Source organism: Lathyrus oleraceus, chromosome 5 (genome assembly GCF_024323335.1).
Source record: "Lathyrus oleraceus cultivar Zhongwan6 chromosome 5, CAAS_Psat_ZW6_1.0, whole genome shotgun sequence".
Lineage (NCBI taxonomy): Eukaryota > Viridiplantae > Streptophyta > Magnoliopsida > Fabales > Fabaceae > Lathyrus > Lathyrus oleraceus.
In genome coordinates, this window is record NC_066583.1 from 231,667,945 (window position 1) to 231,688,642 (window position 20,698).

General features: G+C 34.8%; 1 protein-coding gene across 6 annotated transcripts; it reads right to left on the reverse strand.

Moving 5' to 3' along the window:
- Nucleotides 1-4,709: 4,709 nt before the first annotated feature.
- Nucleotides 4,710-13,396, reverse strand: LOC127083238 (protein WHAT'S THIS FACTOR 1 homolog, chloroplastic). 6 transcript variants are annotated; one of them, XM_051023528.1, is made up of 4 exons: nt 13,270-13,396; nt 10,054-12,889; nt 9,866-9,964; nt 8,901-9,678 (listed from the first exon to the last, which is right to left on the reverse strand). In XM_051023528.1, exon 2 carries the CDS (start codon nt 12,853-12,855, stop codon nt 11,380-11,382), a length of 1,476 nt encoding a protein of 491 aa, XP_050879485.1. In that variant the 5' UTR covers nt 12,856-12,889; nt 13,270-13,396; the 3' UTR covers nt 8,901-9,678; nt 9,866-9,964; nt 10,054-11,379. The 6 variants fall into 6 exon arrangements, with proteins under 6 accessions (XP_050879486.1, XP_050879485.1, XP_050879482.1 ...); XM_051023525.1 differs by having other exon boundaries at nt 10,054-10,784; nt 11,206-13,378; XM_051023524.1 differs by having other exon boundaries at nt 10,054-10,879; nt 11,206-13,378.
- Between the last annotated feature and the right edge of the window lie 7,302 nt (nt 13,397-20,698).

A 20,698-nucleotide genomic window follows, 5' to 3' on the forward strand; every position in this document is an offset into this window, starting at 1 on the left:
AAAGTAGCCAATAGACGAACAACACAAATTTGAGTGATTCGTTCGATTTTCGCCACCACAAAAGCACCATGTTATCTCTGATACAAACACATATCTCTACTCTATTATGAATAATATAAATAAAAAAAAAACATTCATATTACACTTGATTCTTCTTATGTATTGGCCTTAAAGAATAAAAAATTATCATTTGCAAATAAAACGTGAGAAATAATAGGTGCATTGCGATAAATTTTGGCGCCATGTATGTCTCCACTAGATTCCACCTTGCGAATAAGAGCTGAAAGTCCTTCTACACAAATAATAAATAAATACAGAGAAAGAGGATCTCCTTAACGCAAACCTCTTTCGGGTGTTATGGAACCAACAACGTTTTCGTTAACAATGATTGGGTAATCAACTGATTCAACACACAACATAACCCAAGACATCTATTGGCTGGAAAAGCCGATCTTTGTCATAATAGCGCGCAAATACTCCTAGTTAATTCAGCCATAAGTCTTGATAATATCTACCTTTAGAGAAACCTCACCAACTTTTCCTCTTATTTTAGATTTCATATAATGGGTGATCTCTATGGAGGTCATAGCATTATCTATAATAGATCGATTATACATAAAAGCTTATTGGTTTGCTGAAATGCACTTATCAAAAACCATCTTCAACCGATTAGCAATGATTTTAGAGACTAATTTATATATTACATTAGAAAGAGAAATCGGACGCCAATTTATCATCGATTGTTATTCACCTTCCTTAAGTAAGTGCAATATTAGTAAGTTAAGAGTGGAAGGGAAAATACCATTATCTAATCATTCACAACAATCTTGGAAAATCTCTTGACCACACAAAGGCCAAAAATAATCATAAACTCCTAGGTTAAAACCATCTGGTCCTAGACACTTATCAGACTTCATAGAAAACAAAGTTGTTCAAAATTCCTCAACGGATAAAGGAGGGTGAGGATGGTGTTGTCTTCAGAAGAGATAGAGTGACTTATAGCATCATTGATAGAAGTTATAATATTGTTATTTTTTTAAGATTAGTAAAATAATCAATTGCAACATTACATAAATCAGGAGCTTCAAAGTTTCTTACGCCATTATCATCCACAAGAGTGTTGATTCTATTAACTTTCCCGCTAGAAGTGGTTGCGGTTGTATTTGTATGTCCCTACTTCATTCAGGGGGAGCAATTATATCTGGTTGTTTTTTTATTGTCTTATCACTATCATCTTTCATTTAATTTCGATTTGTTAAGTCTCCTTCATGATTTCACTTCTCATAATCAAGTTTGAAAAGATTCGTTTTTTAGCATGCATAAAACTTTGGTTAGATCTGATTTTGATCATGATGTTTTTTGATCAAATGCATGAGTAAGTGGAACGAAAATATTCTATGATTTTGACTTGAGTTTGATTCAACGTAAAATCTCAAAGTGCATTTAAAAACTTGAAAATTTGATATTTTACATGTTTGATTCAAAACATAGTGTTTTCATACATTTTATGATTCTGGTCAAATTGGACAGAAGTAAACTGGGTCATTTGATTCGAATCACTTTTTGCACTTGATCAAAATCATTTTCCTGATGTCCACTTCTGTTTGATTTGATTCGAGTTAAATTTTGAACATGATTTGAATAAATCACTTTTTCAATATTTTGTTGTCAAGTCTATGGCATTTGATCCGAATAATTTTTTATACACGATTTGAATCATGTGGCTCTTGATTCGAATGACTCTTTCTCTAATTCGAATAAACTAGCAATTTCTCAAAAAAATTGTTTTCCTTTTATTCCATTTCACTTGCTCATTTGATTTAAATCATAGATTGCTCTTGATTTGAAATAACTGACTTTTTCAACTATTTTTTGTGCTTAATCTCAAGTACATATAAAACCCTTTATTCATCATTTTCCATATAACATATATCATTCTAATCATAATTTTCAATGTGATTTTAGGGAAAATCAATTTCCTCTATTTTGAGTATTCAAAGTCTTGCAACGAAATTCTTGCATCTTCAATTTCTTTTGGTTCAGATATTGATAACAAAAATTATGTAATTCATTGAAGGAGGCGTGTCCTTGAAACTAATTGTTCTTGGAGATCTTGTTGAATTTTTTAGGTTGTTAGCAATATTGAGGTGATTGTCAATGGTGGTGACAAATTCCATTGAAAATAAGTAGGTTCTTCTCTATATAATTGTCTTAGTAGTGACTGTGTGGAAGGACACAATAAGGCAAAGTTCTTCTCAGATCTTCGGACAATTTCACCGTTCAAGAATAGGTAGGATCAAGGGGTTGATAGCTACATATGAAGGCTTGAAGCATAATTGGTGATATTGGAAGATTCGAGAAATGTAATTCGAGTAAAGATTACGTAGAAGATTTTGGCAAGTGTGTTGTATACAAGTCAATATCCAAATAGGAGATTTATTTTTCTCAGTTGTATTGTGGATTGGTGATTATATGAACTCTTGGAAATATTTGTCAAATAACAAGGAACTATGCATGTTCCAATGGGAAACTATTGAAGAGTGCACGTAGGAAAAGCGAGGACGAACGATGAAGCACTATAAATCTCGGTGCCATCTCTCTCACTCTTACTATTGCATTTAATTTCGTAGTAATTCCATACTTAGGTTCTTAAATTCCATCGTATTATATTGGTGTTCATTGATAGCGGTTTATTGCATAAGCATTAGGTTTTGTTGGAATTGGATAACTGCTTAAGCTAGTTCTGTGATTAATAATCTGAAACAAATTGGCCTTAGAACTCCATCTATTGAATCATTATGTAAACAGTTCTTGTGCATTACGCAATTGTATTAATACGTACCAAGTGTTTCATCATATTAATCTTTGATATTTGCGAAACAATTTGTGTTAACTTGATCAATAGTATAATTTTAATTTTTACATCAAACCTTCCGCTCGCAACTCATTTTAAAAAACACTCTGATTTTGGAAAATGGCGGTTGAATTTTAATTTAGGTCTATTCAACCCCCCCCCCCCCTCTAGACTGTTTTTCTACTTCCACATTCACGTCTAACGACTAGCATCAAGAGTTGGTCTTTTGAATGTGTCTAATCGACATCCAAGAGTTTATGATTATGTCGGAAGATGACGACCCTAAGTGGGCGTATAATAGATCACTAATTTTCAAAGGAGAAAATTATACTTATTGGAAATCCATCATGTATTTACACTTGTTATTGTTTAACAAAAATCTGAGGTGTGTCGTCACCGAGGGACCATATATTCCCAAGGATGTTGAAGACGTTGTTAAACATCCAAAAGATTGGGATGATGGTGAAACCAAAAAGGCTTCATATGATTTGAAAGCGAGGAACATGCTTATTTCTGCACTTAGTGCTAAAGTGCTATATTTGATTCACATCATATGAGTGCTAAAGGTATGTGGGATGTTCTCCAAACTTTCTATGTGGGAACAGAGGACATCAAGGATTCTAAAATTAATATGTTTACAGAAGACTTTGAACTATTTCGCATGGAACCCGAAGAATTTGTGGATTTCATGCAAACTAGATTCCTCCATTTAATCAACAAACTATGAGACTTGGGTAAAAACTTTTTCCAGCAAAGATTGTACTAACAAAATATTGAGACCCGTGTGCATGGAGTGGCAACCAAAAGTAACTATTATAAAAGAAGCAAATGATCTTAGTACTCTGGACATTACAAAACGGTTTAGAAAGTTAGTTGAGCATGAGAATATGTTGAAACAAATCACCCCGAGGGATGTAAAGTCGAAAAAGAAAGAGAAAAGTAAAGAAAACAAGTTGAATATTTCTTTGAAAGCTTCATTTTCAAAAGTGAATAAGACAAAGGAAGAAAGTGACAACTCTGGCGAAGAAGTTTCCAAAAAGGAATAAATGGGTTTATTCGTCAGACGCTACAATAGATATTTTAAGAGAAACAAGCTCAAGCATATCGACAAAGGTTTAGTGAATTTCAGAAATGCTCATCCACCCAAGAAGGATCACAAGAAAGAATGTGATGAGACCACATGCTATGAATGTGGTAAATTGAGAGAATATATGACCACTTGTCCAAATCTCACCAAACATAATAATAGCAAAGACAAGGCTTTCTACAAGACGAATGGAAAATATTCCAAAGATCGTAGAGCTTACATCGTGTGGGAAGAAGAGGTGGAGAGTTTCTCCTCTGATTCTTGCTCGAGTTCAGATTATGAGTGTGCCAATTTTTGCTTGATGGCACGTAAGAAAAGTGGAAATTCAAAGGTATATAATTCTAATTCTGAAAATGAGTATACTTATAATGAATTGTCGAATGCATTCAATGACATGTATGTTGATTCCATAAAAGTGTTTAAAAAAAATTCTCTAAAAAATGAAATGATTTCAAAACATGTCGAGGAGATAAATAATCTTAATAGTGATTTAGAATCTCTTAAGGAAGCTCATACATCTCTCATGGATGAGCGTTGCAATGTTTCAGATACTTTAGTTGAAAATATAGAAGTGGTGGAATGTGTTGAGTATCCAATTTTAAAACATGAAATTGAAACTCTTAAGGGACAATTAACATATGTCGCCTCACTATTTAATACTTTTTCTAGTTCTTCGAGTGAAAAAGGGAGGTATTTAAGAAAAAAACCCTAATGTCTTTAGAAGAAATAGAATGAGCATTTCATCTAAATATATTTTCCATTATTGTGGAGATAAGGGTCACATTATGTCTCTTTATCAATCTCAATATCATCATCAGAATCAACATCGCTCTCGTCGTGCTTTTGATTAACACCGCTCAACCTGCCAATATTTTTATCAGCCCTAGCCTTCCTTCTCTCTTTTCTCATTCTCTTGGACTCCTTCGCCAAGTCCAACCATTTATTTTGTAAGGCTAAAACCTCATCCTTCTGTAATAAGTTACCATTCTCATCGAACTCCTCGACTAGAAAAACTGAGTCCATTTGCCCTTTCATACTTGTATAAAATAACTTTGGATGCCTCACAATCAATCCTCTCAACTTGTTTCTGAAATGGGTCAAGTGGTTTATTAAAGTCCTCTTTTCAACTGTCATTCCAAGAACCTCTCTTATAACAGCACAACATCTCTTTTCTGCCTCAATCGATTCCTTGGCCAAACTCTCAGCGGGGATGTTATAGGGGCACACTTCTTGCATTTCTTCAAACTTTAGCAAGAATTCCTGGTGAGGCCTCTTTAAATTAAGCCCATTTCGAAGTCTCAATTGCTTGAACTTCAAAGGTCGATCAACTATTAAATCACGTGAATAGGACTCGCGAGGTGGTAAAGCCTTTGCCAAGTCGGTATCCCATGATACAAGTTCAAGTGCACAGCCATATGAAGTGTTAACAATCTTGAATTTGTCTGGATGGTCATTGCACAACCGGGCTCTGAAATTAGGCGGAAGACCAAGATCAGGAGCAAGATGAACCAGTTTTGCCAAAAGCAATCGGCGGTGGGATGATAACATAAGAAGTTTATGGAGTTTGTTTGCCAATACCGTCGAAATAGAATATTGAAGATTCAATTCCTCAGCTGCAAGGGTGGCTGCAGCAAGAGTTAAGCGAACACAGAGCTGAGGATACAACTTTGTTGCATTGAGAGGTACGGCAGGCCAAGGGATAGTAAACGGTTCAAAAATGGACGGATATCGATGAATCATAGAAATTAAGGACCGAGGCTTGTGAAGTGAAAGATAAGCCCTACATTTGGATAGAATGTGAATTGGAATGTAATGTTTTGGTTTAGAAAGAAGCAAAGTTTTCAGCTTCTGAACAAACCGGTTTTTGTTCTTCATGACAACATGTCTATCTAGAGTGTCGTCGCGTACAGTTTTAACAGAAGAACATGAAATCGAAAGAGAGTGATTTTGGAGGTTATAGATTTTTGGTTTTCTATTGATAGAAAAGGATAAAGGTGTTGTTCCAGAGAGAAAGGTGGAAGTTAGAGAAGTTACAGGTCCACGATTGGTGATTAAGAAAGGATGGCATAATGCCATTTTTAAAGCCTTAACCAAGAACAACACAATGAACCTGAAAATGGATTGAAAACAAAGGGAAAATAAACTACAATGAGAAAACCCTAATATCATAAATTCACAGTTAAAATGTTGGTTCCTATCCTATTGAATTGCACGGTAAGATTAATTAGAATGAATAAAAATAAAAACCCTAAAATCAGAAATTCACAGTTAAAATGCTTTGTTATGGGAAAATCAAGGATAATTGGGACAACGACGACCTTCAAGCTAAGTACTTAATCAAAAAGTTCGCGGCGGTGCGGAGGGGAGAGGCCGCTCGAGAACGACACGGCGCGTGTAGTTGCCGTAGTGGAGTTTCGCCCCGCTACAACGGATTAGTAGAAAATATGGACAGAGAAACTTGAAGAAGAAATTAAAAAACACAATACGAACCAGTGGAGTGCGTGAACTACAGTGGAGGCTGCTAGATTAGTAGAAAATGAAGAACTCGAACTTTGCAGCATGTTGAAATAAAAATAATGGAAGGAGTAAAAACTAAAAAGAGTATAATTTGAATACAAGGACAATCTCTATTAAAATACTATAAAATGTAGTCAATGAATTTTGTTACTATTTATAGGATTATTTCTCTTTTACTTTTATGATTCTAAATTTTATTTTATTTTATTATTTTTTAAGCTAGTCTCGTATCAACCCCGACCGACAATTAAGAAAGGACCACAATCTTTCTAGAAAACATCTCGGCACATAAGAATTATCATTCCAAAAAAATTTTATGACATTTAGTTAATCAAAATGTATTCATTATAATGTGATATTTCTACCGATAATTGAAAGTTAGTTGCAGATCTGACTGCCTTCGCTAGGCTATCAGCAATCTCATTCGCTTGTCTTCCAATAAATTCAACATTAGAGTTATTATAATATGTAGAGAACAAATCTCTACGACGCCTAATAATGTTATCAAATTTCGTGTAATCTTTTTTGGGAGAAGAGAAATTATCCACAGTAATTTTAGAATCTAATTCAAAATCAACTAGACCCATATTGAGTTCATGTACCAAACGGATAGCCGAAAGTAGCCAATAGGCGAACAACACAAATTTGAGTGATTCGTTCAATTTTCGCCACCAAAAAAACACCATGTTCATCTCTGATACAAACACATATCCCTACTCTATTATGAATAATAGAAAAAGAAGCATTCATATTACACTTAATTTGTCTTATGTATTGGCCTTGAAGAATAAAAAACTATTATCTGCAAATAAAATGTGAGAAATAATAGGTGCATTACGACAAATTTTGCGCCATGTATGTCTCCATTAGATTTCACCATACGAATAAGAGCTGAGAGTCCTTCTGCACAAATAATAAACAAATACAGAAAAAGAGGATTTCCATAATGCAAACCTCTTTCAAGTGTTATGGAACCAACAACGTTATCGTTAACAATGATTGGGTAATTAACTGATTCAACGCACAACATAATCCAAGAGATCTATTGGCTGGAAAAGCCCATCTTTATCATAATAGCGCGCAAATACTCCTTGTCAATTAAGCCATAAGCCTTGCTAATATCTACCTTGAGAGCAACCTCACCAACTTTTCCTCTTATTTTAGATTTCATATCGTGGGAGATCTTTATGGAGGCCATAGTGTCATACCCCAAAATTCACCCTACCTTTCACAAAGTTCATCTATGTCACTAACCTTAACCATGTGCGTATCTTCATATCATTTCATTTCATCTGCATAATCATGGTCCAATACAAGAGGACAAATATCATGGATTCAAAGCTTTGTGCTTGTACCTAGTGGAAACTAGGGCTTCTCTACAGCTATAGGTGTCTCAATCAATCAAACCCGAATTGGAGGTATCTTTTGGAGGTTGTGTATTGTGCCCAACATTGAGAATTCAACTGTGGCTTCTTGATGAAGCAAACCCTAATTTAGGATCCTCACTTGATCATGGTATCCCTAAATCCTAATTATAGCCACCACTTCTTACGCGTGTCCTTGTCCCTATTTCATTGGTCCATCATCATTCTATGGCGTGTATGTCACTTGCTTGGCTAAGACCCAGGTTAGGCCCACTTGTTTATAATCTTTGGTTTAAGTTCAGGCCCATGGCATATCATCCAGTCATTCTCCCATTTTAGCCTATGACTTGCTCATGGCTGGTTTGTGTTCGTTTCATTTGTTCATTCCTAGTGCATAATCTGTTCATGGTATGTCCATTGGTCCATACAATATCATTGCCCATTGGTCCTTGCTAAGGCCTAATGTTTCATTAAATTCTTGTATCATCCACACACATTAATTGGTTAGGTCATGGTCGTTGTCCTTTGGTCCATGTTAAGATGATTCATCAAAGTCTTGTTAGTCATCATTCACTACATCATCCATTCAAGTGTGTTAATTTCAAAAGGTTTAGGTTTGATTATGTGGATGGTTCATTCAAGTCCATTTCCCATACAATTCATTCCATTTTCAATACCATAACTTGTTTGTTAAAGTCATGTTCATTTCAATACATTCAATTCATTTCAAAATCAATCAATTCCATGCAAATACCATTCATAATATGTCAATCGCATTCATTACAAAGCAAACTGTCAAAAATATGAGAAAAGAACAAAAAAATGGAAATATTGACCAAATGTTGACTTTGGTCAACTTTGACCAAAGTCAACCAAATCCCCAATTTCCTAAAAAAACCTAACTTTTATTCCTAATCCTTTATGGTCCACCATGATTCCATGTTCTTCCCTAGTTTTCCTCAAGGGCAAGCCACCCTTTGTTAAACCATTTTTCATGCCATGCTTACAAAATTATAACCATGTCTCTTTAAATCAATGCATTTATATCCATAAGCCAAAGACATTTCAAGCATCACTCTAATACAATGTGGATCCAAGTTAAATACGGAGTGTACAAGGCAATAGCATTCAAACATACATGGTCGCGACTTGTTTTACATGATACAAATCTTGGATAACATCAAATACATAGCATCCAACATTTGCAAGCATACATAGCATTCAAAATTCCTAAAATCTTTTTCACTATACAAAAGCTGAATTTCCCTTTTTTCGGTCTAAGCCGGTTATACATATCTCGAGTGTGTAAACAGAATCTGCTGTGCTCACGGAATCAGCAGAGGCACGGTAGACATGCCAATTTTGGGCTTCATCGGATCCACCCAAAATATAAGCCATGCTACCTGATCCAAGTTTGCCAAAGAAGCCATCAAGGACAGCTACTTCTTCGGAAAAGTGGCGATGAGGAAAAGACTGAGCACTAGGGAAAATGAAGCTGCCTCGGGTGTACCTCACAGATCTAACATTTAGAGAAATGGATTCGGCCAATCTCAATATCGGTGGGATTGCAAGTAGTAACTTGGTAGTGCCGTAGGTTTTGATTATGATCTGTTGTGAGGACAAGGATTTGGAGTGGTTCTTCTTCTGTCTGCAGGATCGTAAGTATCCGAATGGGAATAGGTTCAACCGAGGGATGAAGCATGATCGTAAGTATGAAGAAGCTTAAGAAATCATAGATGCTTCGCCAAGGCCAGCTTGAACATGTACAAGCAATGCCGAACCCGCAAAGGCTGCATAAAACCGTCGGCAAAACTCAACCCCGCAACAATTCCAAAGCAGCAGCACCTTCAATTTAACTTCAAAAAGAAACACATCACAACAGTCCATAATCAGTTACAATGGCCATAACAGGAAATCAGTAACAAAAAGAATTTAACTTCCAACTGTTTTTGTTTTTCAAGTGCAACAGTATAACCTAATGCATTTCATCTAACCTACCGGCACTTCAAGCCATGTTATCATAACAACAATCATACACATTACCTAATTGTTAACCGTCCACAATAAACCATTACTTTCGTCAACTCACGATAAACCCATCATGTAACCTTGCCAAGCGAACCGCCAGCTTCACTCTGACACCTATAACCAATTTGAAATAGGAATTCATGAGTAAGTGAAATAGAATATAAGTGGAAGGAAAATGAAGAACCAGAAAGCAAAAGCTAAACCTTTGGATGGACGGAAGCAGCCCAGTGGTGTACGAGCGATTCAGTTGAACTCTGTCTACACAGTGGGATTCAACCTTCAAATGGAAACCAACCTGTTATTAAAACTTGTAACATCACTAGTCTGCTGCATCCATTCGACAATTCCAGAACAGCAATGGTACCATAGCAACATCCCGCAGTAGCATCGAGCCAAGGAAAGCACAACCATGTTGACATTGCATAGCACAACAACTTACCGTTCAAGTCAGCCAATGCAACAAAACCTGCTAACCGAATAACCAAATAACCGAATAACCTCTAACTGAAAACCTCATCTCATAACAAATTTCCTCCAATGGAATCAACACTCTATAACAACTCAATTGAACTCCCTCAATCTCTAACTCCTCTAACAACCTTCATGTAAAAAACCTGCAAAATAGAAAGACTTACCATAGCAACATCCCGCAGTAGCATCGAGCCAAGGCAAGCACAACCATCCATACGCATTTGATACGAGCAAGTGGTTCTCATGGAGTACCATGGATGTGAGGGGTGCTAATACCTCCCCCTTGCATAACCGACTTCCGAATCCGCTCTTGGTTGCGAGACCATCAAAATAAAACTCAAAAATGGTCTAATATCCCTTATGGGCTTACATTATACTCCTTCCTTGAAGAAATTGATCCATTCATATCAACTTTAAATGAATACTATTCACACCCTCCTTCTTGCTAATACAATTCTTGAATCTGTAAACGTTATATTTTTACAACTCCTTGAGTTCAAAATCAGGCTTCGAAAACTGCCTCTTATTCCATCAAAAGCACCTCAAAGGAAATCAGAGCTAGAAATGATAAAATATAATTTTTATATACAATTGAACAAATAAAAATATTTGACATGGTAATGAATAAAAAGCTAATGTCTTGGCTCCAAAGTTTCAAGTTCTTGTTGCTTAAGATCATTCTTATACAGAGACCATAAAAAAAACAGTTGGAATCAGAAGCACTGCATAATCATAAGGAGAAAAGGAGGATTCTGTAGATAACCCCTAAAACTAGAGTCATCACTCATTTGCAAATCAATATTCCTATATATAAGTTGATTTATAAAAATAATATTGAAATTAAAAATAATCTTCGAAAGACAGATAATACCAAGAGGTCAAACCTTCAATATGTACAAGTACAACCGATCACATTATAGACACGGTCTTCCTTTGAATGACCAATATTCAAGAGCCAATAGTCCAGTATAGAACATTATCTCCATCATCATATGGTACAGACTGCTGAAACTCATTCCCTTAACCCAGATCAAAAATTTTGTTCTTCATTTTGAAAATTACCAAGGTTGTTTCTGTTCTCCGTCCAAACCATTTTGAATTGGAAAAGGTCCTGCAGTCCAAAATTCCCCAATCTTGTTGGCAGACAAATTGTTTCTGTTGTCATAATCCTCTGCTTCGAAATCCAAATCTTCAAATATATCCTCAAAACCATCATCATAACCATCTTCAAAATTATCAATCTCAATATCATCATCAGAATCAACATCGCTCTCGTCGTGCTTTTGATTAACACCGCTCAACCTGCCAATATTTTTATCAGCCCTAGCCTTCCTTCTCTCTTTTCTCATTCTCTTGGACTCCTTCGCCAAGTCCATCCATTTATTTTGTAAGGCTAAAACCTCATCCTTCTGTAATAAGTTACCATTCTCATCGAACTCCTCGACTAGGAAAACTGAGTCCCTTTGCCCTTTCATACTTGTATAAAATAACTCCGGATGCCTCACAATCAATCCTCTCAACTTGTTTGGGAGGCCAAACTCCTTTCTGAAATGGGTCAAGTGGTCTATTAAAGTCCTCTTTTCAACTGTCATTCCAAGAACCTCTCTTATAACAGCACAACATCTCTTTTCTGCCTCAATCGATTCCTTGGCCAAACTCTCAGCGGGGATGCTATAGGGGCACACTTCTTGCATTTCTTCAAACTTTAGCAAGAATTCCTGGTGAGGCCTCTTTAAATTAAGCCCCTTTCTAAGTCTCAATTGCTTGAACTTCAAAGGTCGGTCAACTATTAAATCACGTGAATGGGACTCGCGAGGTGGTAAAGCCTTTGCCAAGTCGGTATCCCATGATACAAGTTCAAGTGCACAGCCATATGAAGTGTTAACAATCTTGAATTTGTCTGGATGGTCATTGCACAACCGGGCTCTGAAATTAGGCGGAAGACCAAGATCAGGAGCAAGATGAACCAGTTTTGCCAAAAGCAATCGGCGGTGGGATGATAACATAAGAAGTTTATGGAGTTTGTTTGCCAATACCGTCGAAATAGAATATTGAAGATTCAATTCCTCGGCTGCAAGGGTGGCTGCAGCAGGAGTTAAGCGAACACAGAGCTGAGGATACAACTTTGTTGCATTGAGAGGTACGGCAGGCCAAGGGATAGTAAACGGTTCAAAAATGGACGGATATCGGTGAATCATAGAAATTAAGGACCGAGGCTTGTGAAGTGAAAGATAAGCCCTACATTTGGATAAAATGTGAATTGGAATGTAATGTTTTGGTTTAGAAAGAAGCAAAGTTTTCAGCTTCTGAACAAACCGGATTCTGTTCTTCATGACAACATGTCTATCTAGAGTGCCGTCGCGTACAGTTTTAACAGAAGAACATGAAATCGAAAGAGAGTGATTTTGGAGGTTATAGATTTTTGGTTTTCTATTGATAGAAAAGGATAAAGGTGTTGTTCCAGAGAGAAAGGTGGAAGTTAGAGAAGTTACAGGTCCATGATTGGTGATTAAGAAAGGATGGCATAATGCCATTTTTAAAGCCTTAACCAAGAACAACACAATGAACCTGAAAATGGATTGAAAACAAAAGGGAAAAAAACTGCAATGAGAAAACCCTAATATCAGAAATTCACAGTTAAAATGTTGGTTCCTATCCTATTGAATTGCAGGGTAAGATTAATTAGAATGAATAAAAGTAAAAACCCTAAAATCAGAAATTCACACTTAAAATGCTATGCTATGGGAAAATCAAGGATAATTGGGACAAGGGCGACCTTCAAGCTAAGTACTTAATCGAAAAGTTCGCGGCGGTGCGGAGGGGAGAGGCCGCTCGAGAACGACACAGCGCGTGTAATTGCCGTCGTGGAGTTTCGCCCCGCTACAACGGATTAGTAGAAAATATGGACCGAGAAACTTGAAGAAGAAATTAAAAATCACAATACGAACCAGTGGAGTGCGTGAGCTACAGTGGAGGCTGCTAGATTAGTAGAAAATGAAGAACTCGAACTTTGCAGAGGGACTGTTGAAATAAAAATAATGGAAGGAGTAAAAACTAAAAAGAGTATAATTTGAATACAAGGATAATCTCTATTAAAATATTATAAAAATTTAGTCAATGAATTTTGTAATTATTTATAGGATTATTTCTCTTTTATGATTCTAAATTTTATTTTATTTTATTGTTTTTTAAGCTAGTTTGGTATCAACCCGACCGACAATCAAAAAGGGATCACAATCTTTCTAGAAAACATCTCGGCACACAAGAATTATCATTCCAAATTTTTTTTATAAAAAAATTCATGATATTTGGTTAATCAAAATGTATTCATTACAATGTGATATTTTTACCAATAATTGAAAGTTAGCTACAGATCCGACCGCCTTCACTAGGCTATCAGCAACCCCATTCGATTGTCTTTCAATAAATTCAACACTAAAGTTATTATAATATATAGAGAACAAACATCTACAATGCTTAATAATGTTATCAACTTTCGTGTAATCTTTTTTTGAGTGATGTACTAAATGGAGAGCCGAAAGTAGCCAATAGGCGAACAACACAAATTTGAGTGATTCGTTGGATTTTCGCCACCACAAAAGCACCATGCTAATCTCTGATACAAACACATATCCCTACTCTATTATAAATAGTAGAAAAAGAAGCATTCATATTATACTTGATTGGTCTTATGTATTGGCCTTGAAGAATAAAAAACTATCATCTGCAAATAAAATGTGAGAAATAATAGGTGCATTACGACAAATTTTGGCACCATGTATGTCTCCATTAGATTCCGCCTTGTGAATAAGAGCTAAGAGTCCTTTTGCACAAATAATAAACAAATACAGAGAAAGAGGATTTTCTTAACGCAAACCTCTTTAGGGTGTTATGGAACCAACAACATTATCGTTAACAATGATTGGGTAATCAACTGATTCAACACACAACATAATCCAAGAGATCTATTGGCTGGAAAAGCCCATCTTTATCATAATAGCGCGCAAATACTCCTAGTCAATTCAGCCATAAGCCTTGCTAATATCTATCTTGAGAGCAACCTCGCCAACTTTTCCTCTTATTTTAGATTCCATATAGTGGGAGATCTCTATGAAGGCCATATCATTATCTATAATAGATCGATTAGACACAAAAGTTTATTGATTTGCTGAAAAGCACTTATCAAAAACCATCTCCAACCGATTAGCAATGATTTTATAGACTAATTTGTATATTACATTAGAAAGAGGAACGGACGCCAATCTATCATCAATTGTTAATCACCTCCCTTATGTATAAGTGCAATATTAGTAAGTTAAGAGTGGAAGGGAAAATACCATCATCTAATCATTCACAACAATATTGGAAAATCTCTTGACCACAAAGGCCAAAAATAATCATAAAGTTCTGGGTTAAAACCATCTGGTCCTAGACACTTTCATAGAAAACAAAGTTGTTCAAAATTCCTCGATGGATAAAGAAGGGTGAGGATGGTGTTGTCTTCAGAAGAGATAGAGTGACTTATAGCATCATTGATAGAAGTTATAATATTTTTATTTTTTTAAGATTAGTAAAATAATCAATTGCAACATTACATAAATCAGGAGCTTCAAAGTTTCTTACGCCATTATCATCCACAAGAGTGTTGATTCTATTAACTTTCCCGCTAGAAGTGGTTGCGGTTGTATTTGTATGTCCCTACTTCATTCAGGGGGAGCAATTATATCTGGTTGTTTTTTTATTGTCTTATCACTATCATCTTTCATTTAATTTCGATTTGTTAAGTCTCCTTCATGATTTCACTTCTCGAAATCAAGTTTGAAAAGATTCGTTTTTTAGCATGCATAAAACTTTGCTTATATCTGATTTTGATTATGATGTTTTTTGATCAATTGCATGAGTAAGTGGAATAAAAATATTTTATGATTTTGACTTGAGTTTGATTCAATGTAAAATCTCAAAGTGCCTTTAAAAACTTGAAAATTTGATATTTTACATGTTTGATTCAAAACATAGTGTTTACATACATTTTATGATTCTGATTAAATTGGACAGAAGCAAAACTGGGTCATTTGATTTGAAACACTGTTTGCACTTGATCTGAATCATTTTCCTGGTGACCTCTTCTATTTGGTTTGATTTTAGTCAAATTTTGAACATGATTTGAATCAATCACTTTTTCAATATTTTGCTGCCTGGTTTATGGCATTTTATCCGAATCATTTTTTATACATGGTTTGAATCATGTGGCTCTTGATTCGAATCACTCTTTCTCTGATTCAAATCAACTAGCAATTTTTCAAAAAAAATGTTTTTCTTTTATTTCACTTCACTTGCTCATTTGATTTAAATCATAGATTGCTCTTGATTCGAATCTAACTGACTTTTTCAACCATTTTTGTGCTTAATCTCAAGTACATATAAAACATTTTTGTCATCATTTTCCACCTAACATCTATCATTCTGATCATAATTTTCAGTGTGATTTTAGGGGAAAATAAATTTCCTCTGTTTTGAGTGTTCAAAGTCTTGCAACGAAATTATTGCATCTTCAACTTCTTTTGGTTCAGATCTTGATAACAAAAATCATGTAATTCATTGAAGGAGGTGTGTCCTTGAAACTAATCACTCTTGGAGATCTTGTTGAGCTTTTCAGGTTGTTAGCAAGATTAAGGAGATTGTCAATGGTGGTGACAGATTCCATTGAAAAAAAGTAGGTTCTTATCTCCAAATATGTCTTAGTAGTGACTGTGTGGAAGGCTACAATAACGTAGAGTTCTTCTCAGATCTTCAGACAATTTCATTGTTCAAGAATAGGTAGGATCAAGGGGTTAATAGTTACACACAGAGACTTGGAGCATAATTGATGATATTGGAAGATTCGAGAAATGTAATTCGAGTAAAGATTACGTAGAAGATTTTGGCAAGTGTGTTGTATACAAGTCAAGATCCAAATAGGAGATTTATTTTTCTCAATTGTATTTTGGATTGGTGATTTTATGAACTATTGGAAATATTTGTCAAATAACAAGGAACTATGCATGTTCCAATGGGAAACCATTGAAGAGTGCACGTAGGAAAGTGAGGACGAACGCCGAAGCACTGTAAATATTAATCTCATCTCTCCCACTCTTACTATTGCATTTAATTTCGTAGTAATTACATGCTTAGGTTCTTCAATTCTATTGTATTATATTGTTGCTCATTGATAGCGGTTTATTGCAGAAGCATTAGGTTTTGTTGGAATTGGATAATTGGTTAAGCTAGTTATGTGATTAATAATCTGGAACAAATTGGCCTTACAACTCCATCTATTGAATCATTGGGTAAGAAGTTCTTGTGCATTACGCAATTGTATAAATACATACCAAGTGTTTTATCATATTAATCTTTGATATTTGCGAAACAATTTGTGTTAACTTGATCAATATTTGACTAGTATAATTTTCATTTTCGCATCAAACCTTCCGCTCGCAACTCATTTTAGAAAACACTCTGATTTTGGAAAATGGCGGTTGAATTTTAATTTAGGTATACCCCCCCCCCCCCCCTCCCCCCTCCTCTAGATTATTTTTCTACTTCCACATTCACACCCAATAATTGGCATCTTGAACTGGTCTTTTGAATGTGTCTAATCGACATCCAAAAGTTTGTGATTATGTCGGAAGATGACGATCCTAATTGAGTGTATAATAGATCACCAATTCTCAAAGACTAAAATTATACTTATTGGAAATTGATCATGTATGTACACTTGTTATTGGTTAACAAAAATTTGAGGTGTGTCGTCATCGGGGGACCATATATTCCCAAGGATGCTGAAGACATTGCTAAACATCCAAAAGATTGGGATGATGGTGAACCCAAAAAGGCTTCATATGATTTGAAAGCGAGGAACATGCTTATTTATGCACTTAGTGCTAAAGTGTTATATTTGATTTCACATCATAGAGTGTTAAAGGTATGTGTGATGTTCTCCAAACTGTCTATGTGGGAATGGAGGACACCAAGGATTCTAAAATTAATATTTATTCAGAAGACTTTGAACTATTTTGCATGGAACCTAGAGAATTTGTGGATTTCATGCAAACTAGCCTCCTCCATTTAATCAACAAACTGCGAGACTTGGGTAAAACCTTTTTCAACAAAGGTTGTACTAAAAAAATATTTAGACCCGTGTGCAGGGAGTGGCAACCAAAAGTCACTAGTATAAAAGAAGTAAATGATCTTAGTACTCTGGACATTACAAAATTGTTTAGAAGGTTAGTCGAGCATGAGAATGTGCTGAAATGAATCACCGCAAGCGAAGTAAATTCGAAAAAGAAAGAGAAAGGTAAAGAAGAGAAACTAGACATTTCTTTGAAAGCTTCATTTTAAAAAGTGAATAAGACAAAGGAAGAAAGTGGCAACTCTGACAGAATTTTTCAAAAAGGAATACATGAGTTTATTCGTCATATGTTACAATAGATATTTTAAGAGAAACAAGCTCAAGCATACCGACAAAGGTTTAGTGAATTTCAGAAATACTCATCTACCCAAGAAGGATCACAAGAAAGAATATGATAATACCACATGCTACGAATGTGGTAAATTGGGACAATATAGGACCACCTATCCAAATCTCACCAAACATAATAATAGCAAAAACAAGGCTTTCTACAAGGCAAATGGAAAATCTTCCAAAGGTTGTAGAGCCTACATCATGGGGGTAGAAGAGGTTGAGAGCTCCTCCTCCGATTCTTGCTCGAGTTCAGATTATGAGTATGCCATTTTTTGCTTGATGGCACATAAGAAAAGTGGAAACTCAAAGGTATATAACTCTGATTCTGAAAATGAGTATACTTATAATGAATTGTCGAATGCATTCAATGACATATATGTTGATTCCATAAAAGTGTTTAATAAAATTTCTATCAAAAATGAAATGATTTCAAAACATGTAGAGGAGATAAATAATATTAATAGTGCTTTAGAATCTCTCAAGGAAACTCATACATCTCTCATGGATGAGCGTTGCAATGTTTCTGATACTTTAGTTAAAAATATAGAAGTTGTGGAATGTGTTCAGTATCCAATTTTAAAACATGAAATTGAAACTCTTAAGGGACAATTAACACATGTCGCCTCACTATTTAATACTTTTTCTAGTTCTTCAAGTGAAAAAGGGAGGTTTTTAAGAAAAAACCCTAATGTCTTTAGAAGAAATAGAATAAGCATTTCGTCTAAACCTATTTGCCATTATTGTAGAGATAAGGGTCACATTAGGTCTCTTTGTCATGTTAGGAACATTCAAGTTCCCAATGGTAAAATGACATGGATTCCTAAATGTAACTTGTCCTATCTCAAAAAATACGATCCTTCGCGAAGCGTTCGCACACTCACAAAAAAAAATTGATTCAAACAAAGTCACCGCCGAACATTATTTATTCCAAAGAAGGAAAGGAAAAATATCGATAAAACCCTTAAAAGAAAAAAAAAAGATGGTCGTTGCAACCAAATTGGGGTTCGGGAGTCGATTACGCAAGGGGAAGATATTAGTACCCCTCACGTTCGTTGTACTCAATGGGAACCTTTTAGTTAAATTCGTGATTGAATGTTAGCTTATGTTAATTGTTTTCTTCCAGTAATCAAGAGTGCATAAGAAAAAGAAAAGGGGTCGCAAAAATGTTTTTATTAGTGTGTTTGACAAGATTATGGGTCTTGTTCTTAAGTATCCCCAGGTACAATTAGGAATTCAAAGCGACGTAATTCTAGGCAAGGCAAAATATATTTTGGTGTTTTTATTATAGTGATTGACGAGACATCGAATCTTGCTCCTACGTATCTCCAGATGTGATGGAGAACTCAAAGTTATGTAGTTCTTGATAGCAAATGAGTGTTGGCTGATTGATTTTAATTAACAAATATTTAATTCGCATTCTAACGATTAAATATTGACTTGCATGCTCGCGGGGGATGCTTAAGCACTAGTTTGTATACGCATTACAAAAGACTAAACAAACTACGTTTGTGAAATGGGTTTCAATCGCACGGGGGCGAGAAAAGATAGGTTTGATGTGTTGAATATTTTGTTGGATGACAATTACTCGAATGGTCGAGTAAGACAACTCGTATCCGAATAATCAAGTAGAGGAATAGAAGGCTCTAGACCATCTACATTTTCATCCTTAATTGCAAAAGAGTTTGGATATTGTTAAGGTATCTTGGATGGACAACGAATAATCGAATGGTCGAGCAAGGCAACTTGTATCCAAGTACCCAAAGAGGAAATATAAGGCTCTCTACCACCTCATTTTTCGTCAAAGTTATTATGAAAATGAATTTGATTAGAATTGATTATGAAAGCAGTTTGAGGTGAATTAGATTAGAAGTTTTTTCATGTATGATGATTGCTTGAATGGTCGAGTAAGGTAACTCATATCCAAACAATCAAGAAGAGGAATCGAAGGCTCCATACCATATCCCTTTTAACTCTTTTGAAATGGTTTTTAAGTATGATTAAGTGTTTTGACTTGAATTGGATAAAAGTGCAATCGATGTTGATCGAGGTTTTTATTTACAAAGAATCAAGACATGATGAAATGAGTTTGAGAAAATATCCGCTTTACATTGGACCAAGGATTTTGCTTATTGAAATATTCATTTTAATCGATTATCACTTGTTATTTAATCACAAATATGACCACAAATGCACAATCGAGTTATAGACAAAAATACATGATTAATCGAATAAGTAATAAAATGAAAATGAAATTAATTAATTAAGATTGAATTAAATTAACTAATTAAGATAATTAAAAATTAACTATCAAGTTTAATTGATAAAAAAGTAATTTCATCAACATAATTGAGTTAATAAAATTTAATTAATGAAACTAATTAATTATTAAAAATTAATCAACTAATTTTATTAACTAAAATAAAGTGATTTTAATTGGAAATGATTTATTGAATTATGAAATGAAATGAAAAATAGAAATAGATTCGAAATAAAATAAAACTATGCTCAAAGTCGATTTGTGCGTAATAACAACATGAGTGAAATTTAATACGCAAGGATCATAACGCAACGAAAATAGCATATCAATATGTCGAAATTTTGATGATATAATGACATAAAAAATTTGAATCACGTATTAAAGCACCAAACGAAACACAAGATAATGTTACATCAATACACATATAATACAACAAGTAAGCAATGTAATCGAATCAAAATCAAAACCAACATCAGAGCAACAAACATAATACAACATAAAAATTTGTTTCAAATAGTTACCGTCGACGAACCGTTGTTGTTGGAAAAGGAAATGACTATAGCTTTGAAAACATGTTAGGACTCTAAACATGATATTTGTGCATCCTGTCGTTCTGTTT

Bases quoted from the DNA above. Each gene is read 5' to 3' on its own strand.
- LOC127083238 (XM_051023528.1), bottom strand. From the start codon at position 12,855: ATGGCATTATGCCATCCTTTCTTAATCACCAATCATGGACCTGTAACT.